This window comes from Schistocerca piceifrons, unplaced genomic scaffold, assembly GCF_021461385.2.
Source record: "Schistocerca piceifrons isolate TAMUIC-IGC-003096 unplaced genomic scaffold, iqSchPice1.1 HiC_scaffold_2512, whole genome shotgun sequence".
Classification (NCBI taxonomy): Eukaryota; Metazoa; Arthropoda; class Insecta; order Orthoptera; family Acrididae; genus Schistocerca; species Schistocerca piceifrons.
The window spans coordinates 54,138-79,309 of record NW_025728457.1 but is presented as its reverse complement, the minus strand read 5'-3'; the positions used below and the strand labels follow the sequence as shown (position 1 = coordinate 79,309).

Below are 25,172 nucleotides of genomic sequence, written 5' to 3'. Positions count from 1 at the left end.
AATCACCCTAAAAGGCCCCCGGGGCGGAGGGGTGGGACATGGACAGAGAATGGAGTGAAATGTAATGGCGGTCGAGGAGGTTAGAACTGGAGTAAATGCATACCCAGCTGAAGCCAAGAAGTCCACTAATTTTATTTAAATAAAACTTCTTTCCTTCTGAAAATCAATGCCATATTATTATACAAAATATAAAACATATAAGATATCATGACAACTTTCTGCTTCTCTCCAGTGTCACAGTCACGGTAGTGATGTGAATTATGGATGCTATGTCAGTTACAAATTTAATTATCTTACAATTGAATGTAATTGTGAATTTGTCCTAAATTTTTACAAATAAAAATGAATATAATCGTTTGGCTTGCACCACTAACAATCCTTCAGAAGTCACAGAGAACAATTCACATATATGCCCTTTGGACACCTATGGTATTTGTGCTAGTACCTCAAAACTAAAGATAAATTTTCCACTATAATGAACAGGCACAAGGAATAGCCTTTGATGTAAAAAGCAGTGACCACTTGTTTTATGTGCAGTAGAGTACAAATTCACAGCTGGTTTACTCTCCACCACTTTTCTCAGTCAAGTGGTGTAATTATGCAGTCACACTCTTGGTACTATTACAGCTGTCAGTGAATATCCATGCAAGCCACCAAAGTGAAGTTTACAGCAATTTCCCTCTTGTTACATCCGTATTTGTTCTTCCATGATTTTTGTGAAATCTCCTATCTGATGGGTGGACTTTCTCTGCATCCACAATATCCAGTATCTCAAATGTATCCCTATAAAAGCAGTGGCATAAGAAATTTTGTTTTTGGGCCACTCAACTGAAAGGTTCTCATGGCATGTGTGTGAAAAAAGCTAACTGAGTGGTACAATGTGTGCAGAACAAATACAGCACTTCTGCAGTAGCAATATTAGCAGGTGCATAAATATATTTGTGTTAATTTCCTTTTACTCTGTCTTTCTGTGTGGAAACCAATATTGTAAGCTTTTCTCTATCAGCATTTAGCTTTTCCTTGTTTGTGGTAATGTGAGAGCCTTGCCCTCATTTACTAATTATTTCATTAATCTTAACCCTGCTGTAGCTGCCACTACCACGTGACAGACAAGCATCTGTTGAAAACCTAGCTCAGAGGGCAACATCACCAGTGTGACTTAGAAGTGGCCAAAAGTACATTTGACATTCTGGCAGTGAATGTTCTCAAAACAACCGAGCCACATATGAGAAGCAGGTAGTCAGTTTGAAAGCTACCATCTTCGCCATAACTTCGAAGTGATTAAAAGTGAGCAACTGCAATATTGGCTATTACCATGGACTTCAGTCAGTATTGTGCTTAGTGATATTAGAAATATGGGGAGCGTGACTGAGTGTGTTTCAGTGCTAAGTGTACCAGTGTTGCAATTTTCAGTGCGAATAAAGTGTTTATTCGTGAATAATTTGCATGTAATTTACCTACATCATAACAATATAATAAAATGGATTGGTATGTAATAAAGAAAAAAAAAGTAGACACATCTGATGATTCTGGTCACCATTCAGCCGCAAAAAACACCACCAGATGTAAAGGCACAAACCAGCATTTCGTCGAAACTTCCACAACGAAGTTCATCAACCGATTCCTTTAAACACACAGATATTGGCATTTAATAGGATGTATTACAATCCGTATATTACTGATGATATAAAACACAAGCTTCTCACAGCTCCAATGAAACCTGGAAAAAGTTGTCTTTCCTACTTCTGAGCACAACAATGAAGGGCGAGTTGAACGTAAGCAAGTGCAAGATAATTATTTTAAACAGTATCCATCCACAGCTTGTGTTCTCACAAGTTAAAAAGGGACTTCTCTGCACTAACTGTTCACTTTTTGTGAATAATAAAATGGCTGGAGGAAAGAAATCCATTATCACCAAGAAAATTGTGACTGAACCACAAACAAAGTTTGCCAAACTTACTGATAAATATGGTGACCTCGAGACTCACTCTCAGCTCAAGTACCACATTAAAGCACCAACAGATGCAAAATTAAATCACTACACTAGGAATGCAAACCTGATGTCATAAATCAATTAGAGAAAACAGAGACCATCTTGTACCTATAATAAAAACAATCATATTTCATGGAAATCAAAATATTCCCCTGCGTGGTCATACAGATGATGGAAGTCTATTAGAAAACGATAATGATCGTGAAAGTATAGTGAGTAACATGGGAAACTTTAGAGCTCTTGTAAGATTTAGAATTGACACTGGAGACTTGCAACTAAACCATCACCTTGAGACCACTTAAGCGAATGCCACTTACATATGTAAAACAATGTGTAAGGAACTTAATTCATGCTGTGAAACAGTGATGTTATCGAGATTACTGGAGGAAATCAAAGATTATCATTATAACAGGATACTCTTCGGTGAGGCTATGGACATAGCACACACTGCCCAACTGAATTTAGCTGCAAGATATGTTGATGGTGATGGCAAATTACACGAAAGATTCTTTGAGTTTCATTGATATCAATAAAGACACGGATTGTAGTGGAAGATGAACCTCAAGTGTGTTAAGATGATGAGCGTAGCATTACTGGTGAAGTATAGGTACTACAATTCTAAGGAGAATGGAAAGCCTTTCTCTGACCCTGGAGAACTGTGTGGGTATAGGCTGTGACAGTTGCTCAGTTAAGATGTCAGAATTGAAAGGAGCTATGACTACAATAAAAAAGAAAGCTATCAACGTGCAAGTAGCACCATGTCGAAGTCGTCATCTCAACCTAACTGCCTCTCGCAGCTGCGAAGTTACAAGTGTGAGAAACTCACCTGCTGCTATTGAAGTAGTAGTATTGTCCTTTACAGTGTCTAACAACACTCCCCATTTATGTAAATTGATGCCGACAGATAACCCATGTCTCTACTTTGTCCCCTGAGTCATTGTGGTTGCAGGATCAAAATACTGTCTGTCCCCTTGGACATGTCCAAAACAATGGACAACACAAGCATATTTGACATGTAGAGATTAGATATGAATAAAAATTTATTTTGCAGTGATAGTTACTCCTTCCATTTATCTTTAACCAAAAATATGTAACTTTACTTCGGGCTAACTTTCATGACCTTGTTTAGTCAAAAATCTCTGCTCCTCGAATGTAGCATTATTGAGCAGCCAAATTCTGGCTGAAACAACACCCATAGCAATCAAAACCAATTAGCATGTACGCATTACATTTCCGTTACTTGAAACAAAGATTAAGCCTGTATTTTATTCAACTGCTAAGAATACCGTAATTTAATTGGGCTTTTTCAGAATCAAGTTACATATGTAGCACTCCTCTCGCTCTCCTCCTCCCCCTCCCCCTCTCTATTTCTTGATTACATTCCTTCCATGTTGTTCTAGTCAAAAGGTGCAATCCCATATTTTAGTAACTTTAAAGTGTATATGTGGTCTGTTACACAGCTTAATTCTTTTGAATGAACAGCTACACAGCACAGTAATGCATTAGCCTCCACTGGTGAAACATCATAACAATAGCAAGTTAGATATATTGCTTTCTCTGTGTGTTTTATAGTTAATTCTTGAATAGTAGTGCTGGAATGGACATAACATGTGCATGCTGTGTGGAGAGTCACTGCGGAGAAACAGAAATCAGACTGAATAAAATGTAAAGACCATACTACCATCAAACTGTTGAGTAGTAAATTCTTGATGTATTTGTAGTTCCTGAATGTAATGCCCTCCAAGAAAGTTGTCATGTTCAAAATACTCTTGGACCAAAGCTGGCTGAAACCTTGAGCAGAAACCCTCGAAATATTTAGCAAGCCATGGAATGTAGACTGAAGAGAGAAATGATACACCTCTGGGACGGTAGCATCAGAAGAGTGGAGGGGAGACGAAGGGCAAGAATGAATATGGATGAAATTTGTGCAATAAATGAAAGCGCATGCTATTGGTGGTAACCCCCAAACAGTAGTGAAAGTAGGATTCTTCGACTCAATAATATTTTTATATTGCCAACATATAACTATACTTAAAATACTTGTTGCGACAAATAGGTAGGCAGTTATGGGAAGATTCATTTTCATTCCACAAGTTGTGTGTGTTAGCTATGACTGACACCATCACGAGGAAAGGTACTTGTATAGTTTACAATGTGGTAATGGCAGGTACATCACACCTATCCATTTGTACCATTCAGTTCTAATGTATCTTACTGCTTGCATGTAATTTAAGGCATAAGGTAACGACTAACTGCACGGCAGAAGTGCTGAGTCATTGAAAGGCTCATCAACTTAGCTAGCTTTCCCCCCAAATACTACTTCAGAACTATGGTCCCATTTTACAGGCTGACTACATTACAGTAGCACTGTGAATAAGCACACTAAAATGTTTCACATGGCCAGTAATTTTGGGATCCATTTCCATTCTTGCAGATGAATTTATTTTTTTCAAGAGCCATCATACAGAATCACAAAATCATTCAAGAAGATTTTTACACCAACTAGATATGTCTGTAGTCTTGCACATATTTCCTGTGACTTTTCAGAAAACTGCTCAATAGTACTTCACAAGACTGCCTGTCCATAACACCTGCAGTGTCTCTACTCAGTAGGTTAGGATCACCTGTTTTTTTCTGCACAACTTTGTGTAGGTTTTCCTTGAATGTAATTGTCACAGCAGTATCACATGGCAAATAAAAACATACAATGCTGGCGTTCACATACATGGAACCATTAAGGGAACTACTCATTACAACAGGAAATCATAGCTTGAGTCTTGGGACTTGGTACGAATTTTAATATAACTTCATCAATGCAATCTTACGTAATTCTTATTTGTGCTTATAATGTAAAGAAGCAATTCTATGAACTCATAAGCTAAATTACTACACCTGCTCAAAGGCAATGTTTAAATCCATATGGGTATACTATAACAAAATGTTCTATTTTACCTGTTTCCTCGTTTCCAACCTGTGTCATGCTATAATACTGTAATTTAAAGTAAACACAGGACTGCTAAAGTGAATACACACACAATTGATAACCATCTCATTTTTTCACAACAACTCAGCGATGATTAATTCCATGTGGTCATATAAATTCTATAATTACCTCTTTATTCACACCCTCCTCCAACTCTTCTTTTATATTCATGTTGTGTGGGTAAACTTGGGCCTGTGGTAAAAATAACAAACTGTAATAAATACACTTAAGCAGTCACAGTCCTCCCATATTATATAAAATGTATCACATATATAAAGCCCAATTGTCATACTTTTTAATAACTAAATAGTATTTCTGGTTAAGTGTTCTCTTTTGAGTTCAAAATTCTGAGTGACAAGTTCACCATGGTATATTTCAATGGGAGGCAGAAAAAATTTTAAGACTAATTAATGACGACACCTTTGAAAATCCATTATGACCTTCAACTTAAGCCTTCTCCCTATGCTATTGTTTTCAGTCATATTTTCTAACTTCATTATCTTCATATGCATATAATGGTAGTGTAATCAAATAAAATGACACAGCTACTACCTAAAACAATGAAATCAATGTTGTTCATATCAAATGACACAATACAGCGTACATCAACTGTGTTGGGAAGGAGGAACTGGACTGTCAAGTGGCACATCACTCATACTACTATTACGATCAGAATCATAAAATGTCTAGAACAGTTAAATCAAAACCTTTCACTTCAGTAAATGCTTATTTGTGATAAAATTATTTAAAAAACACACACCCTACCTTGGCACACTACTTACTACTTTTCTAACATCATTAGCGCCTTTTGGTGGGGCAAGCATGTTTCTAACAGTACAAAAAGAGTATGAGCTACAGGCTGAAACAGTCCTATTCTTTGGATTTTATATATGGGTTTTACTTGCTGATCTCAAAAGAAGACAAAATTCTAGAAAGATTATTAATGGAGCAGCACCAGCATATCAAGACTGAAAAACTTGTAATGTTGAAGTAAGTGCTGGAATGAGAACAAATGAAACAGTGATAGAATAGAATGAAATTCATTAAACTGATATCGACATCTGTTGAGAATGTTAGATAATTAGCAGCCAAAGAATTTGATTGGAAATCACCTTACTGACAGAAACATAGTAGACCATTTAACTTTAAGAAAAAGCATATCGATACAATAATGAAACAACATGGTGTACAGAAAGAGGATGGCTTGAAGAGAGATGCTGGGCAGGAGATAGAAAGAATACAGCAACATTATGTTATTAATTGATCTTTGTATTAATTAACTGCCTACAGTAATACTAATATACTAGTACAAATAATGATAACAATGATTTTATTATTATTACTATCTGAGCCATGGCAGGCTTCCTCTTTGAATTCATGCCCCACACCTGGTGTATGTCATTTCTTTTCCTTGGAGCTTGTGGCACCATGGGGCACGGTACAGCCGCACAGGGTACGTAAACAGTATTTGCAATTCAGCCGAAATGAACAGATTGAAGAGACTGGTAGCCCTTTAAAAGTTATGTCAATTTAATAGTTGCAGGCAGAACTGTTAACAAAAGACGGAACATTGGTGTGGTCTTGGCTGTCTGTATCTGCTGTCGGTTCTTCTCTGTGGAAGTCACATTATGCAAGGAGCTTTCCCATCCAAACAACTGCCTGATTTGGATTGTGCTGCATGACTTAATACTTCGTGGCGTTGCTTTGGAAGGGGTTGGGGTAATGTCTAGCAACCAGACAAGCTTCTTATTGCTATTCAATTCCCATGTTCAACAGTGGATTCAATGATTTGGTAAACCTGAACACTGTTTTAAGAGTGACCATGTTTAGCATTAGACAAAGTTTTTGAAGAGAATCATCTGACAAGTCCGTTGATCTGTACAACTACTGTGGTCATGTGGCTGTATTAAGTGAGAATGACAGTGGAATTTAGATGCTCCCTGTCTGCTACAGTTTTCTACTATTGTGGCCCACTGTTTTGGACCTCGTCTCTTTTTTTTTTTTTTCTTTTTTGGTCATCAGTCTACTGACTGGTTTGAAGTGGCCCGCCACGAATTCCTTTCCTGTGCTAACCTCTTCATCTCAGAGTAGCACTTGCAACCTACGTTCTCAATTATTTGCTTGACGTATTCCAATCTCTGTCTTCCTCTACAGTTTTTGCCCTCTACAGCTCCCTCTAGTACCATGGAAGTCATTCCCTCATGTCTTAGCAGATGTCCTATCATCCTGTCCCTTCTCCTTATCAGTGTTTTCCACATATTCCTTTCCTCTCCGATTCTGCGTAGAACCTCCTCATTCCTTACCTGATCAGTCCACCTAATTTTCAACATTCGTCTATAGCACCACATCTCAAATGCTTCGATTCTCTTCTGTTCCGGTTTTCCCACAGTCCATGTTTCACTACCATACAATGCTGTACTCCAGACGTACATCCTCAGAAATTTCTTCCTCAAATTAAGGCCGGTATTGGATATTAGTAGACTTCTCTTAGCCAGAAATGCCTTTCTTGCCATAGCGAGTCTGCTTTTGATGTCCTCCTTGCTCTGTCCGTCATTGGTTATTTTACTGCCTAGGTAGCAGAATTCCTTAACTTCATTGACTTCGTGACCATCAATCCTGATGTTAAGTTTCTCGCTGTTCTCATTTCTACTACTTCTCATTACCTTCGTCTTTCTCCGATTTACTCTCAAACCATACTGTGTACTCATTAGACTGTTCATTCCGTTCAGCAGATCATTTAATTCTTCTTCACTTTCACTCAGGATAGCAATGTCATCAGCGAATCGTATCACTGATATCCTTTCACCTTGTATTTTAATTCCACTCCAGAACCTTTCTTTTATTTCCATCATTGCTTCCTCGATGTACAGATTGAAGAGTAGGGGCGAAAGGCTACAGCCTTGTCTTACACCCTTCTTAATACGAGCACTTTGTTCTTGATCGTCCACTCTCATTATTCCCTCATGGTTGTTGTACATATTGTATATGACCCGTCTCTCTCTATAGCTTACCCCTACTTTTTCAGAATCTCGAACAGCTTGCACCATTTTATATTGTCGAACGCTTTTTCCATGTCGACAAATCCTATGAAAGTGTCTTGATTTTTCTTTAGCCTTGCTTCCATTATTAGCCATAATGTCAGAATTGCCTCTCTCGTCCCTTTACTTTTCCAAAAGCCTAACTGATCATCACCTAGTGCATTCTCAATTTTCTTTTCCATTCTTCTGTATATTATTCTTGTAAGCAGCTTCGATAATTTTCGCACTTGTCAGCTCTTGTCATCTTCGGAATTGTGTGGATGGTGCTTTTCCGATAGTCAGATGCTATATCGCCAGACTCATATATTCTACACACCAACGTGAATAGTCGTTTTGTTGCCACTTCCCCCAATGATTTTAGAAATTCTTATGGAATGTTATCTATCCCTTCTGCCTTATTTGACCGTAAGTCCTCCAAAGTTCTTTTAAATTCCGATTCTAATACTGGATCCCCTATCTCTTCTAAATCGACTCCTGTTTCTTCTTCTATCACATCAGACAAAACTTCACCCGCATAGAGGCTTTCAATGTATTCTTTCCACCTATCTGCTCTCTCCTCTGCATTTAAACAGTGGAATTCCTGTTGCGCTCTTAATGTTACCACCGTTGCTTTTAATGTCACCAAAGGTTGTTTTGTCTTTCCTGTATGCTGAGTCTGTCCTTCCGACAATCATATCTTTTTCGATGTCTTCACATTTTTCCTGCAGCCATTTCGTCTTAGCTTTCCTGCACTTCCTATTTATTTCATTCCTCAGCGACTTGTATTTCTGTATTCCTGATTTTCCCGGAACATGTTTGTACTTCCTCCTTTCATCAATCAACTGAAGTATTTCTTCTGCTACCCATGGTTTCTTTGCAGCTACCTTCTTTGTACCTATGTTTTCCTTCCCAACTTCTGTGATGGCCCTTTTTAGAGATGTCCATTCCTCTTCAACTGTACTGCCTACTGCGCTATTCCTTATTGCTGTATCTATAGCGTTAGAGAACTTCAAACGTATCTCGTCATTCCTTAGTACTTCCGTATCCCACTTCTTTGCGTATTGATTCTTCCTGACTAATGTTTTGAACTTCAGCCTACTCTTCATCACTACTATATTGTGATCTGAGTCTATACCTGCTCCTGGGTACGCCTTACAATCCAGTATCTGATTTCGGAATCTCTGTTTGACCATGATGTAATCTAATTGAAATCTTCCCGTATCTCCCGGCCTTTTCCAAGTATACCTCCTCCTCTTGTGATTCTTGAACAGGGTATTCGCTATTACTTGCTGAAACTTGTTACAGAACTCAATTAGTCTTTCTCCTCTTTCATTCCTTGTCCCAAGCCCATATTCTCCTGTAACCTTTTCTTCTACTCCTTCCCCTACAACTGCGTTCCAGATGCCCATGACTATTAGATTTTCGTCCCCCTTTACATACTGCATTACCCTTTCAATATTCTCATGCACTTTCTCTATCTGTTCATCTTCAGCTTGCGACGTCGGCATGTATATCTGAACTATCGTTGTCGGTGTTGGTCTGCTGTCGATTCTGATTAGAACAACCCGGTCACTGAACTGTTCACAGTAACACACCCTCTGCCCTGCCGTCCTATTCATAATGAATCTTACATCTGTTATACCATTTTCTGCTGCTGTTGCTATTACCCGATACTCATCTGACCAGAAATCCTTGTCTTCCTTCCACTTCACTTCACTGACACCTACTGTATCTTGATGGAGCCTTTGCATTTCCCTTTTCAGATTTTCTAGTTTCCCTACCACGTTCAAGCTTCTGACATTCCATGCCCAGACACTTAGAACATTATCCTTTCGTTGATTATTCAATCTTTTTCTCATGGTAACCTCCCCCTTGGCAGTCCCCTCTCAGATCTCCGAATGGGGGACTATTCCGGAATCTTTTGCCAATGGAGAGATCACCATGACACTTCTTCAATTACAGGACACTTGTCCTGTGGATACACGTTACATGTCTTTAATGCAGTGGTTTCCATTGCCTTCTGCATCCTCATGTCGTTGATCATTGCTGATCCTTCCGCCTTTAGGGGCAATTTCCCACCCCTAGGACAAGAGAGTGCCCTGAACCTCTATCCGCTCCTCCGTCCTCTTTGACAAGGCCGTTGGCAGAATAAGGCTGACTTATTATGCCGGAAGTCTTCGGCCGCCAATGCTGATTATTTATCAAAATTTAGGCAGTGGCGGGGATCGAACACGGGACCCAAGACATTTGATTATGAATCAAAGACGCTACCCCTAGACCACCCTCCTCGACTCTTAGGGCGTGCTCATCATACTGTGGCTGTTAACATTGCCTCTGTACATCAGCTTCATGGAATGCACCACTGCCAGTTACGAATGAGCAGCCTTCACTCAAATTATGTAAATTACTATTTGAAATGTGTACAAAAATTTTGTACCTTTTGATGTTTGGGGGTTTGATGGGATGAGTGCTTTTCTTGTACATACCACTGCGCACTGTTAGAATGGCCACATGCTGATCAGCTCTATGTGAATCATTCACGTCATATTTAGATGTCATCCAGACTTGTGAAAATATAGCCTGTTGGTAAGTAACTGGCACATTAGAGGCTCACGGGCTGGAAGAAGCAAAAGTGTGTAGAACTGTAAGTCTTATTGAGCTCTGAACGTTTTTTGTGTGTTTGTTCACTGGCCATTTGTGAATTGAAGAGTGAAAGAAATTTAATTGTCCAACTGTTTGTTATTTTAAAGTTGTCATGGGGTGACCTTTCCTCACCTTTTATTTATGTACTGCTAAAAGTCTGTTCTGAGTACTAATTACTGGTTTTCCTTTTTAAATAGCATTCTTGAGCTCCTATGCATGCACATTCACTTACTGAAGCACTTGCGCATCTGCTACAGTATAACTTCATAGAATTTTTACCGTGTCTGAAGCCAGTTATATCAATCTGTGCACACTAACTCTCAATTACTTAACTGCTCATTGGGGCAAGATTTAAAGCAACTTGCCCTGTCTGCTGAACGCTGCTCTAGAAATCAGTGCACCTGTTTACTTTATTAAACTATCTAGATGCACTTTGAGGTGTATTTTAATAATTTCCTTTTTCTAGTGGTCTCGAGGCAGATATAAATTTCTCTGTCTTCCAGTATAGCTATTCAGTTTTAACCTTTGAGATGAATTATGCTTCTGTGTCATCTTAAAGAGCCATCTCTTTCCAAACAATTATTTGTTCATTTGTTGAAGCATTTTCTGAGCTGCAGTTTGTGAAGCTGAATATTTTGAATGTAAAATCTAAGGACTGATGTCAGACACAGCTTTTCTCTTTCACTATTGCCTCAATTGCATTGTCACTAAACTAGGGTGGGTAACGTCATAAATTTCAAAAGTTCAGAGTGTCAATCTTAAAAAATATATCGGCTCAACCACTTGTTTATAGTGTAAAACACTAAGATTGATGCGTTTCGGAAGTCAAGCTTCCATCATCAGAATAATAAAAAGTAAAGGAACCTGTTAAAACTTGCTAAAATGGAACATGCACCAGGCACAATAAACTGATAGTAAAATTAAAACATCGTGGCTACTTCCCTAGTTGCAGCCGTGTCTTCCGAGGTGCATCTCCACATAGTTGTCAAAATATAAAAAATACTCTAAAATGGTGTCGCCTATGGTGTTCAACATCTAACCACATGACTGTCTCCTCTATCGTCTTAAATCGCCCATGCATCTTCATTGATACCACACACCACGTAGCCAAACACGACACAAATGCGAGTGAGCTCACGTACAAGTAAACAAGGAAGTCACAGATGTCTATACAAACATAATGTATACATGTTCCAAGGACCTCATGAATGATGGTATCCTGCCAATTGCTAAAAATGTAGTTACCAAAAGAAACCAGTGAAATGTTTCAAAAAGTTATTTGTATCATCAGTTAGCTGTTCATTCAGTGTGTTCTGATTATCCATGCTATGTATCAATTTCCAGCTGTCAATCTTAGTGCTTTACACTATAAAGAAGTAGTTGAGCTGATATATTTTTTTAACTTTGACAATCACAACCATGACCTCTCATCCAGTATGGATAAAATCAAAGTTCAGAGTGTCGTTTGTAATCCTGCTAATGTATCTGATTTTAGTTATTTTTCCTAAATAAATACATTTCAATAAACAATGGTGACGCATGTGAACCCCAATCCATCCAGTGCTTCCACTTCATTTCCCTTTCTCCCACTGGATGTTTGGCTGGTAACAGAGGATGGTTACTTCCCTGCAAGTAAAGGAGAGGTATCCTCATACTGTTCAATTCACCATGAGGTTTTGTGTGTGTGTGTGTGTGTGTGTGTGTGTGTGTGTGTGTGTGTGTGTGTGTGTAGGTATCCACTGCTGAACATGGGGTCCCATGTCTCACCCAGTTTGTCCTTATTGCAGAAGCAACAGTTAATCTACGAATTGAAAGTGTGTCAGCTTCCATGTAGTAAGGGTAGTGTTGCCGAACTTGTGGCTTGTCTGCATGCCGGTGTGGACAACCCCTTGGTGATTAGAACCAACTGCACCGAGGAGGTATATGTTGTACTAGCTGACTGAGCTCCGATCATGAGACCCTTGTGTCAGAACAGAGTGTTTAGAAAGTTGTCAGCCCCACCATAAGCAAATACATACAATCCAGGCACAATTGATCCAATGGGATAATCACTTGTGGGATATTCCACAAGGTAATCTCTATTCTGAGCAGGATACATTAGCTCTGCAGTTACAGGGGCAGGCGCATTACTTGCTAAGAGGGGTCACCCACATTAATTTAGACAAATTAGGAGCAATAGGTGGTGAACAAGATCCTCCCACTAACAGATAACTGCTGCAATTAGTAGTAATGCTATAGGACACCTTCAAAGATGAGAAGGGAATTTATTTGGGAAATTACCTTACCAAATATGTTACTGCTTCAAGCTATAATTGAACTTTCAATTAAGAATTTAAAAACAGGTGAAATCCATCCTGTGGATCACCAAATTTATGATTCATGCTGACACTTTATCTCCAATAATGCTGTTGTTCAGGCATTGTGCCCCGTGTTACGTCAGGTTTTCAGTTGAGTTTTACAGGCCAAGGCCGAGAAGGTAAAGGGCAAGGCAGCAGGGGGGGGGGGGGAAGAGGCAAGGCAGAGGGGGGGAAGAGGCATGGCAGGGGGGGGAGGGAAGAGGCATGGCAGGGGGGGGAGGGAAGAGGCAAGGCAGAGGGGGGGGGGAAGAGGCAAGGCAGAGGGGGGGAAGAGGCAAGGCAGAGGGGGGGGGGAAGAGGCAAGGCAGATGGGGGGGGAAGAGGCAAGGCAGAGGGGGGGAAGAGGCAAGGCAGAGGGGGGGAAGAGGCAAGGCAGAGGGGGGGGGGAAGAGGCAAGGCAGAGGGGGGGGGAAGAGGCAAGGCAGAGGGGGGGGGGAAGAGGCAAGGCAGAGGGGGGGGGGAAGAGGCAAGGCAGAGGGGGGGGGAAGAGGCAAGGCAGAGGGGGGGGGAAGAGGCAAGGCAGAGGGGGGGGGAAGAGGCAAGGCAGAGGGGGGGGAAGAGGCAAGGCAGAGGGGGGGGGAAGAGGCAAGGCAGAGGGGGGGGGGAAGAGGCAAGGCAGAGGGGGGGGGAAGAGGCAAAACAGAGGGGGGGGGAAGAGGCAAGGCAGAGGGGAGGAAGAGGCAAGGCAGAGGGGGGGAAGAGGCAAGACAGAGGGGGGGAAGGGGCAAGGCAGAGGGGGGGGAAGGGGCAAGGCAGAGGGGGGGAAGGGGCAAGGCAGAGGGGGGGAAGGGGCAAGGCAGAGGGGGGGAAGGGGCAAGGCAGAGGGGGGGAAGGGGCAAGGCAGAGGGGGGGAAGGGGCAAGGCAGAGGGGGGGAAGGGGCAAGGCAGAGGGGGGGAAGGGGCAAGGCAGAGGGGGGGAAGGGGCAAGGCAGAGGGGGGGAAGGGGCAAGGCAGAGGGGGGGGAAGGGGCAAGGCAGAGGGGGGGAAGGGGCAAGGCACAGGGGGGGAAGGGGCAAGGCACAGGGGGGGAAGGGGCAAGGCAGAGAGGGGGAAGAGGCAAGGCAGAGAGGGGGAAGAGGCAAGGCAGGGGGGGGGGGGAAGAGGCAAGGCAGAGGGGGAAAATTAGTGGGCGGATATGGAATGTGGACAAGGAATGTAAGAGGATGCCATCTGTTAGAATTTTGGACAGGGCATATTTTCATCATACACTATGTGCTCAAAGGTATCCGGTTACCGCCAGAAACACACTTTTTCATATTAGGTGCAATATGCTGCTACATACTGCCTGACACTCCATATCTGCAACCTGAGTAGCCATTAGACAACATAAGAGAGCACAATTGGGTGCTCTGCGGAATTCGTTGACATCAAACGCTGTCAGTGATTGGGTGTCACTTGTGTCGCATCTGTATGTGATTTCCTCAGTCCTGAGCATCCCTAGGTCCACTAATTTCGATGTGATAGTGAAGTGGAAATGTGAAGGGACACAAGCAGTACAAAAACATGCAGGCCAATCTAGTCTCTTGACTGACAGATACGACTGACAGTTGAAGATGGTTTTAATGTGTAATAGGCAGACATCTATGCAGACCTGAATGAACTGCAAAAATTTAGGAATTTTAAGAATGTGATCGGGATAAACTGAAAGAATCAGAGGCTATAGAGAATTTCAGAGAGCACTATGGAACCATTGACAAAAACATGGGAAAGAGACACAGTAGAAAATGAAAGGGTAGCTTTGAGACATGAAATAGTGATGGCAGCAGAGGATCAAGTAGGTAAAAAAATGAAGGTAGTAGAAATCCTTGGATAATGGAGAGATATTGAATTTTATAGATGAAAGGAGAAAATATAAAAATGCAGTAAGTGAATCGGGCAAGAAGGAACACAAACGTCTCAAAAATGAAATCTACAGGAAGTGCATAATGGCTAAGCAGGGATGGCTATAGGACAAATTTAAGGATGTAGAGACATATATGACGAGGTGTAAGATAGATACTGCCTATTGGCATTCTGAAGAGACCTTTGGAGAAAAGAGGACCACCTGTAATAATATCAAGAGCTCAGATGGGAAACCAGTTACAAGCAAAGGGAAGGCATAGGTGAAAGGAGTATACAGAGTGTCTATGCAAGGGCAATGTACTTGTGGGCAATATTACAGAAATGGAAGAGGATGTAGATGAGGATGAAATAGGAGATATGATACTGCGTTTGACAGAGCACTGAAAGACCTAAGTTGAAACAGGGCCCTGGGAGTAGAAAGATCCAATAAGACTACTGACAGCCTTGGTAGACCCAGCCTTGACAAAACTCTGCCATCTGGTGAGCAAGATGTATGAGACAGGTGAAATACCCTCAGACTTCAAGAAGAATATAATTGCAATAAAAAAAAAGTGTGAAAATTACCGAACTATCAGTTTAATACGTCACAGCTGCAGAATACTAACATTCATTCTTTACAGATGAATGGAAAAGCTGGTGGATGCCAACATCAGGGAAGATTAGTTTGGATTCCATAGAAATGCTGGTATACATGAGGCAATACCGACCCTACGACTTATCTTCGAAGATAGATTAAGGAAAGGCAAACCTACATTTCCAGCATTTGTAGACTTAGAGAAAGCTTTCGACAATGTTGACTGGAATACTCTTTCAAATTCTGAAGATGGCAGTCATCAAATACAAGGAGCAAAAGGCTATTTACAATTTGTACAGAAACCAGATGGCAGTTATGAAAGTCGAGGAGCATGGAAGGGAAGCAGTGGTTGGGAACGGAGTGAGACAAGGTTTTAGCCCAACCCCAGTGTTGTTCACTCTGTATATTGAGCAAGCAATAAATGAAACAAAAGAAGAATTTTCAGAAGGCATTGTAATCCACAGAGAACAAATAAAAACTTTGAGGTTTGCCGACAACATTGTAATTCTGACAGAGACAGCAGAGGACCTGGAAGAGCAGTTCAACAGAATGGACAGTGCCTTCAAAGGGGGATATAAGATGAGCATCAAGAAAAGCAAAACGAGGATATTGGAATGTAGTCTAATTAAATCGTGTGATGATGATGGAATTAGATTAAGAAATAAGACACTTAAGGTAGTAGATGAGTTTTGCTATTTGGGTAGAAAAACAACTGATGATGGTCAAAGTAGAGAGGATATAAAATGTAGACTGGCAATGGCAAGGAAAGCATTCCTGAATAAGAGATATTTGTTAAAGTATACATTTAAGTGTCAGGAAGTCTTTTCTGAAAGTATTGGTACGGAGTGTACCCATGTATGGAAGTGAAACGTGGATGATAAATAACTTAGATGAGAAGAGAACAGAAGCTTTTGAAATGTGGTGCTATAGAAGAATGCTGAAGATTAGATGGGTGTATCACATAACTAATAAGGAGATACTGAATAGAATTGGGGAGAAGAGGTATTTGTGGCAGAACTTGACTAGAAGAAGGAATCGGTTGGCAGGACACATTCTGAGTCATCAGGGGATCATTGATTTAGTACTGGAGGAAAGGGCGGAGCATAAAAATCAGAGGGATACCAAGGCATGAATACACTAAACAGATTCGGGAGGATGTGGGTTGCAGTAGTTACTCAGAGATGAAGCAGCTTGCACAGGATAGAGTAGCATGGAGAGCTGCATCAATCCATTCTCAGGACTGAAGATCGCAACAAGAAACACATCCTCCCAAAGGCATGATGAAGGTATCAGGATTCATCAGACCATGCAGTGCTCTCCCATTGCACCAACATCCAACGCCAATAGTTACATGCCTATTTCAGTTGTAGTTGTCGATGTCATGACGTTAACACTGGCACATTCATGGGTCATCAGCTGCACAGACTCATCATTAGGAGTGCTTGGAGCATTGCGCATGCAGACATACTTTTACTCTGCCCAGCATTAATGCTGCATGTTAGTTATGCCACAATTTTCTGCCTGTCTATTTTTACCAGTCTGCCTAGCCTATGATGTGTACCACCTCTCATGAGCGGTACTTGCCCAACCCCCATAATGTCTGGACATGGTTTCACCTGTGTTTTGCCATGTGTTGAAGAAAACTTCCACAGCACTCCTCAAACGCTCATCAAGCTGTGCAGCTTCCAAAATGCTCATTTGCAGCCTTCAGACTATCAAAATCTTCTCTCAGTCAAACTCAGATTGTGTGCATTCCCTATTTTACACCCAGACAGCATGCTCACTGATACTCCATGCACCGTGTGAGTGTGACTAGAAGACAAGGTGAGGTGCTATTCCCTGGATAAGTTTATACTGACAGCAGATCAGTGGTTATAATGTTTTGGCTGATGTTATGGATATAGTATTATGGCTTCCAAATGGATGCTGGGCAATGCCAAGGGAACCATTCTGCAACATTTGAGGCAATTGTCAATTGCATCAAATTACTACAAGGGTGTACCAGAAAATAATGCCTCCTAAGCTTTGATTCTGTTCTTCATGTCAGTTGTCATACATATTACTCTGTTGATGTTACAACTTTGCTGACACAATATGTAGCGTCCTCCTGCTGGAGAGTTCTGAACTGCAGTGTGTAAGGTGTGTGTGTTATTTAACAGTGTCAGCACGTCAGAAAACCCTCAGAAAACAGAACACAAATTCAAATAGTTCACCCACATGTGGAGCACCCTCTCCTTCAGCATGAAAATGATAGACCACACACAACTTTTTTTGCACCTGCAACAGGCTGACACCTTTGATTCATTGCTATTGATCATCCTCCATACTGTCCCAGTTTGACCCAATTTTCAACTATTCCCAAAACCTAAAGAACACCTTCAACGACTTCAGTTTGATAGTGGTGAATTGGTGTGAGCAGAGGTGAAGCTGTGGGTCTGCCAACAAAGTCAAACATTCTACAGTGATGACACCAACAACCTGGTGTCTCATTGGGAGAAAGGTGTTCAGTGCCATGGTGACTACGTTTGAAATAAATATTTAAACACTAAGAATAAAGATGTAAAATGTTAATCAAGTTTGTTTTAATTAAAATGCTTTGATAATTTTCAAATAAAAATTGTGTACCATTACTTTCCAGCATGTGCTCATGCCAAAATATACACCACTTAGAAACTAAGCTTTATTAATTTGGTAAAGAAGGTGGCTTTCAACTAATATAATCTCTACATGCATCTCTTAAGGTCATAGGGAAGTTCAGTCCCACTAACACAGCACACAATGTCAGAGGTAGAAGTTACATTCTGGGCACAATTTGGATTTTTTGGTAGACATTAGGCTGTGCTACTGGTCAATTTGTTACCACATCCTTTACTTGGCTTTCACATTTCTTGACTTTGTCAGCTCACAATCACACTGCCACCTTTCAACATAGGCTAGGCCTTGAGCTGGACTATGGAACAGTCTCTCGCCACAACATATATTTCAAGGAGGGAGGGGAGTGGGGGGGGGGGGGGGGGGGGGTGTCTAGCACAACATTTTGACCTAGTCTTTGAATAGTTCTCAGGTTCAGGTCCAAGGTCAATGACTCTTCAAATTGCTTTTGATTCACATGATGTGTGTTGTGCATACATATCATTCTGTATGTCAAACCATCATTACGTCAAGGGTGAAGGCAAAGGCTTTAAGTATGTTGGGTCTAACCACTCTTTTACTGTATTTAATAAAATGTATATTTACTTTCCTATCATTTCCTCACAGTGATGGTTTATGATTACTGTTGTGATACTGCTCGTCAAATGAATTGCAAGCTGATCACGTAGTTCATACGAACTATAATGAAGTACTCACATATATTCAAATGCAAATGCTGCATTAATGCTATCACAGTACTTCTGCAGTTGCACCCAAGACAGGCGTTGAAGCAGACTTATTCAGCACAGATAGTACACAAGTAGTTGTGATTGTGTCAGGAACCTCAATTCTGGTTGGCAGAATAAAAATACTAGTGGCACCAAGTGAATTTGTTTTCCTGCTAATAGCTGAATACCCTACAAATGGCTGCACTGCATCAGATTTCAAGTGACATGTATATGTAAGATTATTTACACCAGTAACTAACATTCTGGCAGTTTCACAAAAGTATGTGTAACAACGTGCAGCAAAGACAGAAAGTGGTTATGAACAAACCTGTTAATATTTAATGTGTAACACCATTGCTTCATGAAAACTACGCTGCCAACATACAAATTCATTCTGCAGATACGGGCTGTGTAACAATTTATGTTTCATATGGTATTTGTCAGAAATTTAACATTACTATTGGGTCATTCCATGTCAAGTTGGCCGAAATTTAGACAAGTTCCCCACTAGACCATCTCCAATTTTATGAAATTTTTACAGGAGATTTTATATATATATATATATAAGATGACGTGACTTACCGAACGAAAGCGCTGGCAGGTCGATAGACACACAAACAAAAACAAACACACACACATACACACAAAATTCAAGCTTTCGCAAAAAAACTGTTGCCTCATCAGGAAAGAGGGAAGGAAAGGGAAAGACTAAAGGATGTGGGTTTTAAGTGAGAGCGTAAGGAGTCATTCCAATCCCGGGGGCGGAAAGACTTACCTTAGGGGGAAAAAAGGACAGGTATACACTCGCGCACACACACACACACATATACAGACACAAGCAGACATATTTAAGGTCTTTAAATATGTCTACTTGTGCCTGTATATGTGTGGATGGATATGTGTGTGTGTGTGTGTGTGTGTGTGTGTGTGTGTGTGTGTGTGCGCGCGAGTGTATACCTGTCCTTTTTTCCCCCTAAGGTAAGTCTTTCCGCCCCCGGGATTGGAATGACACTCCTTACCCTCTCACTTAAAACCCACATCCTTTAGTCTTTCCCTTTCCTTCCCTCTTTCCTGACGAGGCAACAGTTTTTTGCGAAAGCTTGAATTTTGTGTGTATGTTTGTGTGTCTATCGACCTGCCAGCGCTTTTGTTTGGTAAGTCTCATCATCTTTCTTTTAGATATATTTTTCCCACATGGAATGTTTCCCTCTATTATATATATATACCTTACATGAAGCACTGCCAAATTACAGCTTCATAAATAGTATGGTGGGGCCACCAGCCACCTCTCCATAAAGGCTCGTTTTTGACATTGCGACTGAAATGAATAAATGATAAACTTTGTTTTACCACTGTTCAGGATCTAAGATACCTGTTGTGCTCAAACTTTGTGATCCTGTTCAACTTTTTGGGTACAATAGCTTCATTTTAGTACAAAAGGTCAAACTACGGTAAATTCATCATAGTGTGCTATCAAAGTGGTTCATAAATCTTGTCATATCAAATAAACTTACATTTATATTACATTAAAAAATACATGTACTCTTTATGGTTTCCAAGCCAAATATTTCAGTTCTTATTAATTCATTTGCTAAAATTTGTTATTAATAGAAATTACAGTTGATTCTAACAAGCTTTCTTGCTGATGGAGCTGGAATGACAGAAATAATGTGTTGGTTTGGAATCCAACAAGCATCCTGCCTAGCTGGCCAATAGAATGAATGTGCATGTCCATTGGGGTGCATGAAAATGAAACATTTTCTTCTTCTGAAACTTCAGACACAGTACCAATCAACCATTTCTGATCATATATACAGGCAATTTATGGGCCCAGTTGTAAGGCTTTAATATTTCTGAATGAAACGCTTGATGTTGGTGAACATTTGCCACAAAGAAGTTTGTATCATTGAATACTCTTCTAAGTTGCTCTTCATTTAATGGCACAAAATGGCGGTTCTCTTGTTCCTGATACTGTGCAGCCATTTTTTAACCTTGCTTCCTGCTCAGTTTTTAATGTTTCAATTTGTTCCTAAAAAAATGAATTGGATTCCTCTGTTATTCTCTGTACGGTATTTAAACAAGTCAGTTGGTGTCAAATCTGGTCCTCAGTTGGTCTTTGAAGGCTTGCTCTTGCTGCCAGGCACTTTAAAGTTCCTCCAATCCCATCACATGGAGATTTTCCATGGCTTGTAGCAGAAAAGTTCCATTCAGCTGAGATTCCAGTCATTTTGATGGTGGCAGAGATTCAGAGAATTTTTGAAGTTTTTGCACTGCACTGCTCACCCATCACTGAAGTAGTAAATGTGTGTCATTTTTCCAAGGAGACACTTTAGATTGTCTATTAATTTTACTATAAAAGCATTTACAGCAATTGCATCATGTTTCAGGCTGTCGCTTATTATACAGTAGCTGATGCTGCTGATGTCCAAGTTATTTCTGAAGTACACAACAAATGGGTGTAAAGTTGCTTGGCTGTTGTTCCAGTGAAAGCCTATAACTGCATCCTGCACAATGAAGGAATAATTTTCAGCAAAGTCCATTAATATGATCATTTCAGGTGGCTTACAGTTTTCTTTTATAATTTTAGGTGCTTGCTCTGGTGCTTTGCAACAGAATGAGTGGAAAGTTTGTAAATTTTTGAAATCAGATCTTCAATAAAATCCTCAGCAGTCATCTGCTTTGTTTCTAATGTATCTATCAGTGTGCACCCACTGTTTGAACTCAATGGTATCATTTGGATCACTGTCTTATAAACTACTTTCTAAAAACTTTCAAGTAGTTCTTTTCCCGGACAGATTTCAGCGATGAAGCATGCAGTCTGGATTCCAAATTACACACTGTTTTAGCAATCAGAATCTTATAATCTTCTTTAATTGGAGTGCTTGCAAGCATCAGTTTCACAGTTTGGTGTAAAGTGCAGACAGAAACTGAGTGGGTTCTGCAGCACCCACAGCGATGCACCATTTTGGCCTCAATTCACAAAATTTGACAAATCCAATTTCAGGCCCATGCCGAAGTTGATATGCAGCAAACATGTCTTTCAAATTATTCAGGAGAAGGTATTTTTGCATCAAAACTATCTTTCTTTCTATTCTAATTGATACAGTCTTTTTACCTGGACAAATTCGACTAATTCTTCATTCTGAAAAAATGTTACCACTCTTTCTTTTACAGCATCTGGAATCTTCTTGCCACACTTGTTCTTTGGAAGAGTTAGTATACCATTTTCTGCCTGTAACTTCCTAGCTGCTTTTACCATCCTCTCTGAAACACCAAATTCTTGCATTGCCTCTTTTATAGTACAGCTTTGTGGTACTAATGTCAGTATCTGCTATTTTTCAGGCTGCCTTGACAATTGCAACTTCTCTTTCAATTCCTTAATCAGCTGCTTATGATCTTCACAATCTGGACATGTCTTGCTTGTACTAGGTGTTTGAAGATCTTTTGGGGGGAATCCTCCAGCAGCAGCAATGTTATTCACAATTGCCTGTTGAGCTACGCTTATTTTTTGTTTTGTGTAACCTTTCACATCCCTTTTGGATATTCTCTGAAATTTTGGTGGGGAGACCCCAAAAGCAGTTAGAATTGAATCAATTGATACCTCTGAATATGCTTCATCTTCAGACTGGTTTGAAGTTGACTGTGATTTTTCTGCTTTCTTTGCTAAAAATTGTTTCTGCAAGCTGGACATATCTTCCGACCAGGTTTCACATTGCTCTTAGTCACTGCTTGCAATTGTTTTGCTGTTTCCACATTGACAATCTGTAAACCCTTATTAACAGAATGGTTCTTTGCACCAAAAGGGTTACAACAATATCATGGTAGAAAGTCATATTTTTCCACAAGTATTGCTTTGTGATGAAAGCATATTTATGCATTTTCAGTAAGACATACCTCACTTCTTTGGTTTATTAATTCCTATCACTACTTAAAAATCTTTGATTGGAATGGAGTCTCACTGATTGTGTATATTTTCAGCTGATATGCATAATTATCTGCAGGACCAATGACACACCGTACTGAAACCTCATTGATATCCATTACACTACAATTAAATTTATGCTTCTAATTGCTGTTTGTTTCACTATTAGATAAAGTAAAAGTGGTGTATATTTCCAACTGAAAAATATTAAACAATCATAGGTAATGGGAACTTCCTTGAGAATACAACAGAAAAATTAAACAACCTGAAACACTTCTAAAAAGTCACCCCATACCTTGAAATAATTTTTACTTACCGATAAACGATGTTTATTCAGTGATGGCAACACACTTTACATCATTTAAAAAGGCACACACAACATCTGAACACTCTTCGCTACATAACAATGTGGTTCAGACTGATTGTTGAAGCATGTTATTAAACTCAACTGTTGACACTAAACTGGTCTGTCTCTAAAATAAAAACTTTTCTGATCAGACAAGGTGAGCTCAGATAACTCAGTTATTATTTGAGCAATCTGGATGCCACTGGCAGTGCTTTATGACATGCTGACAGGCTGCAGATAACTAAAGTACCAGCTTCAGAAAGTTATTCTTTCAGTAGATACAAGGCAATGAAGTACAGTCAAAATTTGGCTTGAAAAGATTTATGAGCCACATTGATAGCACACTATGATGAATTTACTATAGTTTGACCTTTTCTTTTACAGCTACGAAATTGTACCCAAAAAGTTGAACAGAATCACAAAGTTCCAGAACGACAGGTCTCTCAGATCCTGAACAATGGTAAAACAAAGTTGATAATTTATTCTAGTCAATCACAATGTCAAAAATTGAGCCTTTATGAAAAGGTGGCTAGTAGCCCCACCATACTATTTATGAAGCTTTAATTTGGTAGTGTTTCACGTAAGGTCTATGTACAACCTCTAAAAATTTCATGGAAATTGGAGATGGTCGAGTGAGGATCCTTAGGCCACTTGACATGGAATGACTCTGCTGACAGTTCTTCTTACACTTTGTTCACATATTCAAGGTCAACACCTAATGTTAATAGCACTACAAAATTTACTTCTCGGATTAGTGACGTGAAAATGTCACTTCAACATCACCCATAAATTACATTTCTTATTCAATACCACGATACACTGCAATAATGCATTAACTGCAGCCATACCATTTATAAATTTAATGGCACTGCTAAGACTCACTATGGTCATAGTCATTCTTAAGTTGCACATTAAGGTTGTCATTTAAAAGAAGCGTATCAGAGCAGCATATACCCACTTTATGGCAACCACGTTATCAGTATAATTGAATTGTGCATTAAAAAGTTTTCGTTGTTTACTGAACATTAAATTGAAACTCTTGCTGAATTCTATGTGAGGTTTAATAACAGGCTTATTTCAATGCACTGTGCAAAATGTCATTTAAGAGTGAAAGTTCATCAGTTGTTTAGTAAACAGAATTACCCATGTTTCCAGCAGTATGACATTAATTTTACGTATTCACACACCATACTGTACACATTAATGAAACACTGTTAAGAAATACAAGTAAGCCACTCACCATGAAGTATAACTCTGTTTTCACTTCGGCCGTTCCCTCTTTTTTTATCCACATAGCTGGCTCCTGGTCCATTGCTTTAGTACTACAGTCTGAAAAAAAAAAAAAAGCAATCAGATAAGAACAGTGGTACTCAGTTTCCGTTGTTACCATGAGGTATAGCTCAAAGGCAGTATTTTCACTCATCTAATGGGTGCAGCAAATGGGTGATTACACAGGAAACAGAATCAGAAAGGATGAGGAAAAGTAGGTTCAGTGATACAAACTCATTTACATTTCTCAGGTCATGAAGAGTGAGAACACTCATAAAGTAACATGCACTGGAAACTGAGTATATATAGATGCAACTGCTCGTTTTTAACACTGGCTCATGGATACTTTTCTATTGTGACAATTATGGAAGATGTGTATTTTTTGTGCATGCACTAACTTCAGCATTACAAACAATCAAAGTGGGCAAGAGATTGCAGCGAAATTTCTGAATAACATCAAATATTTCATTCTACACTTTGTTCATTGCGTTAATTTCAGTCTGATAGGGACATGATGAGAATCTAGAAGTACAGATTGTTTGTTTATCAGTTAATATGCATTTTCAACATAGGTATTACCTTGAAACTTCCTTCATCTGTATTCATTCATGGATGTGTATTCAGTTTATAGTAAGCATCATCATTTTGGAATCTCTACCTGCAATTAAAGAAAACCATATACATGTACCATAGATTGCTCACCGCAGTGCGAAAGTTCTCATTCTTCATTACCATCAAGATTAAACAGTGGTTCGTTTTTTCTTAAAAAACTGATTTAATAAAACGACTTCCTACTAACTGTAACTATGATGAATGATCTATTAAGTTCTGATGGCATGTAATGCTTTATGTTAGACGAATTACAGT

At 39.8% G+C, this 25,172-nt stretch overlaps 1 protein-coding gene across 8 annotated transcripts in view; it reads right to left on the bottom strand.

Moving 5' to 3' along the window:
• The window catches only part of LOC124743702 (zinc finger protein 708-like), a 116,293-nt gene that overhangs the window by 72,691 nt on the left and 18,430 nt on the right, over positions 1–25,172 (bottom strand). For 6 of the 8 annotated variants that reach the window (XM_047248873.1, XM_047248871.1, XM_047248872.1 and 3 more), the window contains 3 exons: positions 24,885–24,963; positions 24,277–24,365; positions 5,106–5,168 (listed from right to left, as the gene is read on the bottom strand). In XM_047248873.1, the coding sequence (XP_047104829.1) occupies positions 5,106–5,168; positions 24,277–24,348 (135 nt within the window). In that variant the 5' untranslated portion in view covers positions 24,349–24,365; positions 24,885–24,963. The remainder of the gene's footprint in view (positions 1–5,105; positions 5,169–24,276; positions 24,366–24,884; positions 24,964–25,172) is intronic. The other 2 variants (XM_047248877.1, XM_047248878.1) reach the window with 1 other exon arrangement.